Genomic DNA, 758 nt, shown 5'->3' on the forward strand with positions numbered 1-758 from the left:
ACCCTTCTTCTTGCTCAGCCAAACAAGCCGGCCGCTGCCCAATTTCCGGCCAGCAGCGCCAGCGTCCGCCCTGCTAGCAGAGCAGGAGACCTCTCCCAAGCCAACGAAGACGCCTCCGCCGTCTCTTCCCTTTCGAGTCGGGCATGGTTTTGACCTTCACCGACTGGAGCCGGGCTACCCGCTAATCATCGGTGGCATCAAAATCCCCCATGACCGCGGATGCGAAGCTCACTCGGACGGTTAGATCTACATTCTTTGTGGTATAGTTGTAGGGTTTTTTAGGATTTTAGGGGGTTTTTTAGGATTTTAGGGGGTTTTTTCCATGAATGATTTGCGTTTGTTCTTTTTTACTTTGGTGACCTAGGGGATGTGTTGCTTCACTGCGTGGTAGATGCTATTTTGGGTGCATTGGGGCTTCCGGACATTGGGCAAATTTTCCCTGATAACGATCCTCAATGGAAGGGCGCTGCTTCCTCCGTGTTCATTAAAGAGGCTGTGAGTTTCCATGTTCTTTCAGTCACCTCCATCCACACCACAACTTCTTGATATTGTGTTATTCAGTGTATTTAATAACTTTCATGCATGTAATAGATCGGCATGTGTGCTTGTTTTCCTTGCAAATTGTAAGTTTTGTTGAAACCTGTGTATTATATATTCTTTATTTTCCATCTTGTTGGTTACTTTCATTGAGGACTAGAATTTATACTTCATTGAACAGCACGGATTGTCATTCATCTTCTAGCACACCATTGAAACAG

General features: G+C 45.9%; 1 protein-coding gene across 1 annotated transcript; it reads left to right on the forward strand.

Moving 5' to 3' along the window:
* Positions 1–7: 7 nt before the first annotated feature.
* Positions 8–546, forward strand: LOC110100173 (2-C-methyl-D-erythritol 2,4-cyclodiphosphate synthase, chloroplastic-like; the record flags this gene model as incomplete). Its single annotated transcript, XM_020827601.2, has 2 exons — positions 8–239; positions 365–546. Coding segments are annotated over 2 exons (414 nt in total), but the record flags the coding sequence as incomplete, so codon positions are not given.
* Positions 547–758: the final 212 nt, after the last annotated feature.

Source organism: Dendrobium catenatum, unplaced genomic scaffold (assembly GCF_001605985.2).
Source record: "Dendrobium catenatum unplaced genomic scaffold, ASM160598v2 original_scaffold_118052, whole genome shotgun sequence".
Classification (NCBI taxonomy): domain Eukaryota; kingdom Viridiplantae; phylum Streptophyta; class Magnoliopsida; order Asparagales; family Orchidaceae; genus Dendrobium; species Dendrobium catenatum.